Below are 3691 nucleotides of genomic sequence, written 5' to 3'. Positions count from 1 at the left end.
ACAGGCTCTCGCTCTTGCTCAGGCTGGTCTTGGACTCCTGACCTGAAGCAATCCTCCCGCCTTGGCCTCCCAGAGTGCTAGGATTACAGGTGTGAGCCATTGTGCCCGGGCTTCTCTTTCTTTTAAAAATTAAGAAATGTGACCTGTCCTTTATTAGTGGATAATCATAGGAGCAGTGAATTTGGTGAGGAGAAAAGAGGAACAAATGGAAAAGATAGAAAAAAACAGGGTTAGAAAACAAAGGAGGACATAGAGAAAGAAGTAAAACAAAAAACCAAAAACTCTACTGCTTCTAAAACAAAACCAAATATATTTTTTAAAAAATAAGTCACATTCAAATTCTGATTGTCTGGGTTCTGACATTAGCACATCATACAAGAAGTGGACCTTTCCCTCACTGTCTTTTGTAGGCATTCCTGTATCTAGGGTCTGCTGTGCTATAGGAAGGGAGAAAAAGGTTATTATAATACTTCTTTGCAGAGAACCATGACTGAGAATCACAGACAATAAACAGGTTCTGACAAATGGGGTACTTTGTGAAACAAATTTTTTCTCCAGGTTGTCCGGGTATTATCTTCAAGAAAAGGTAAAAGTTATATAAAGCAATGTTAAGGTCATTATTAGAACAGCATCTTACTGAAAAGGGTAGTGTCATTTCCATGCATCTATCTCTCTTCAGTTCAAAAACAAATTTTTTTCTGTTCCAGCGTTCCTAGAATCCCATGGGCCTTTGCCATGACAGAAGTATGTGGCATGATTCTTTGCTATATTTGGCTCCTGGTTCTTCTTCTTCACAAGCACAGGTACCTCACCTATTCCATTAAAAGACTGAAAAAGTTTTGACTTTCTTATGTCAAGATCATCAAACCTTGTCTCTCCCTTTGCAGTTTCCTTGTTAATTTCTTTCTCTGGTCAGTGTGACATTATAGTTATTAACAAAGGAAAATGTTTTGGGTTTGATCAATAAAAGAGTCAGCCTAGGGTAATACCTACATGTTTAGTAATACTCTGAATGCATTTTGTAGGGAAAGATCAGAGATGCGGGTGATCAGCCATGGGCCAGCCATTGCCAGTCCGACCTTATCTCTCTTTAGAAACAAACTGGAAGTGTCACTTCCTATAGAAGGATAGAAACTCCTCTAAGGACAGTCTTTGGTCAAGTGTTTAGATGGAAGAAATTGTTCTCTACTTGGAGGAGGCCCATTAAAAAAGAGATTATTTTGTACAACATGCACACCTGTCCATGTGGTTCACTTCAGGTGGAATAGGATGTTGCTAAATAGGGAAAGTGCTTCTTAGCACTTTCACCAAAAATATAAAGGGAAGAATTTTTTTAATTAAAAAAAAAAGCGTAAGAGGGAGCTCCTTTCCTAGTTTGATCGGGGAAATTACTTGATTTAAGTAAAAAATAGGCATAGTGAGGAAAAAATTTAAAGATAAAATTTGTAGATATCTGCTGTCCATTGTCTTTGCAACACTGGAGAAGAATAAGGGCTCTTTCTTGAGTTTTTGATCCTTTGTCCTTGCTAGGAAGTGCTTGAGGTAAACCACAGTGATGGGCTTTAGGTCCTAAGCAGCAGTTATTTCAGTGCTTTGAAGGTGAAAAGAAAGGTTGATGATTGTTATTCTTGTCACACTTTTAAGGCCATATTGCACCTCATTCTCTCCCATTTTGTCCTGTTTCACAGCAATATTTTTAATTCTGGGTTGCTTAAAACCAGAGATGGTTTAAAAACATGTATCTTACTGTTGCTTTCTGGTTAATTTTGCCTCACAAAAATCCCATGGATTTGAATATATCTATTATTCAAAACAGTCTTTTACCTTATAGGAAACCTTGGCAGGTTTAGTAAAGCATAGCAGTGGCCAGTTGAATGCAACTGTTAATGTTTACTTAGTCAAAGAAAGTGTTTCTCAAAATGTTTGTACCACTTTCTTTAGAATCACCTGGGTGCTTGTTAAAATGCAGTTCCTAAGGTCTGTTCCAGGTGTGCAACTAAAGTTTGAAACATACCCAGCCTTGTGTTCAGTGCTTTTTTTTTTGAGGGAGGGAGGAGCATTTAGATAATGTATAAAGCATGGACCATGTCAAAACAGAATCTTAGTCTGTTTTGGTTTAAGACATTTAAAGAAATAATATAACAGTACAAGTGATGTCACAATGCAGTTCATGATTACCCAAATGACAGTTATTCAAAAATTTTGTTTGATATATATTTAATATGAAACTTAATGTTTATTAAAAACTTTGTATTTTGTAGCTTAAGTTTAAGTTAGGAGAAGTTGCAAGGAATATTAGATAGCTACTATCATTAACTAATTTCCAGCATTATTAATGAGCAAAAAAACCCTAGAGTCACAGGTGTTTAACTTTACCTTTTATAAATAAATAATTTATGAGCGATTTATGAGTAGCAGGACTAACTCCAGGCTTACTAGTCTTCTATCTTGTATAACTCTTTTATTTTCTCTTAGCCGTATGTTCTTATCACTGAAATGATGCTCTTAGAATCTGACCTTAGGTTTGCACTGTTCAATGTGGCAGACACTAGCCACATGTGGCCATTTAAATTAACTAAAATAAAATTTAAAATTCGATTTCTCAGTCATACTAGTCACATTTCATGTGCTCAAGAGCCACATGTAGATAGCTTATTGGACAGTGTATAGAACATTTGCATGATTGCAGGGAGTTCTATTGGACAGTGATGCTTCACATGGTCTCTAAGATTTCCATCCTCTTCAAAAAGTCTACTGAGTTTTTTTTGCTTGCTCTTCCTTTAAGTAAACATTTGTTGCCTGAGCTTTTTGGTTTGTTTTCTTCTGATCTTTCCCTCTTTTTGGTCGCTGTGTTCACAGGTCAATACTCCTGCGAAGGCTCTGTAGTCTGATGGGCACTGTATTCTTGCTTCGCTGCTTTACCATGTTTGTGACCTCCCTCTCCGTGCCAGGACAGCACCTGCAGTGTACTGGAAAGGTAGCCTGCTACCTTCTTTATCACTCCTTGTTCTTCATGGGTTGATGGCACAATATATGCAACAGGGCTAAGGTTTTGCTTTTGGTATTAAAATGTGTTTTTTGGTATTTGCAATATTTGTAATAAACCTGTAGAAATAATTTGGTAAAAATCTTAAGCCAAAATCTGCCTCCTTGTTATTTCTGTCCATTGATAGTTCTATGCTATGGAGCTGTAGGAAAAAAGTGTCTTTCAGTTATCATTTTGCCTTACGTTTTCCCTTTCCCATCATCCTTAGCATCTTTGAAGTTCCTCATATGGCATGCTCTGGTCCCTTCACTGTCCTCATCATTCCTTTTTAAAAGATGTTGCAGTTTGACCATACCATATCTCATTGAAAATATAGTACCCAGCATTCTAGACTTTACTTTTTCTGTGATACACAAAGTAATGGCTAATTTTTGGTTTTTGTTTTATACTTTATAGCTTGTTGTTTTGGTATACTGCAGATATCTCTTCCGGTTAAACTGAGGAGAAATTATGGAGATGGGGACAAAAACAGAGGATTATGGGGGGCAAGGGCAACATACGTAACCTAAACATCTGTACCCCCATAATATGCTGAAATAAAAAAAAAACAAAAAACAGAGGATTATGAATTATTAATACTTAAAAAAAAGACCCTGAAAATTACCTGTACTTTATGTACAAAATTGGCTGTTGTGACTCATTAAA

At 36.5% G+C, this 3691-nt stretch overlaps 1 protein-coding gene across 1 annotated transcript in view; it reads left to right on the top strand.

Annotated features, from left to right (window-relative positions):
* Positions 1 to 3691, top strand: part of SAMD8 (sterile alpha motif domain containing 8) — a 45839-nt gene that overhangs the window by 37670 nt on the left and 4478 nt on the right. Inside the window, exons 3-4 of the mRNA XM_012663240.1 lie at positions 708 to 803; positions 2860 to 2977. Of these exons, the coding sequence (XP_012518694.1) occupies positions 708 to 803; positions 2860 to 2977 (214 nt within the window). The remainder of the gene's footprint in view (positions 1 to 707; positions 804 to 2859; positions 2978 to 3691) is intronic.

This window comes from Propithecus coquereli, unplaced genomic scaffold, assembly GCF_000956105.1.
Source record: "Propithecus coquereli isolate 6110/MARCELLA unplaced genomic scaffold, Pcoq_1.0 Scaffold80, whole genome shotgun sequence".
Lineage (NCBI taxonomy): Eukaryota > Metazoa > Chordata > Mammalia > Primates > Indriidae > Propithecus > Propithecus coquereli.
This window is presented reverse-complemented; position numbering and strand designations above follow the sequence as displayed.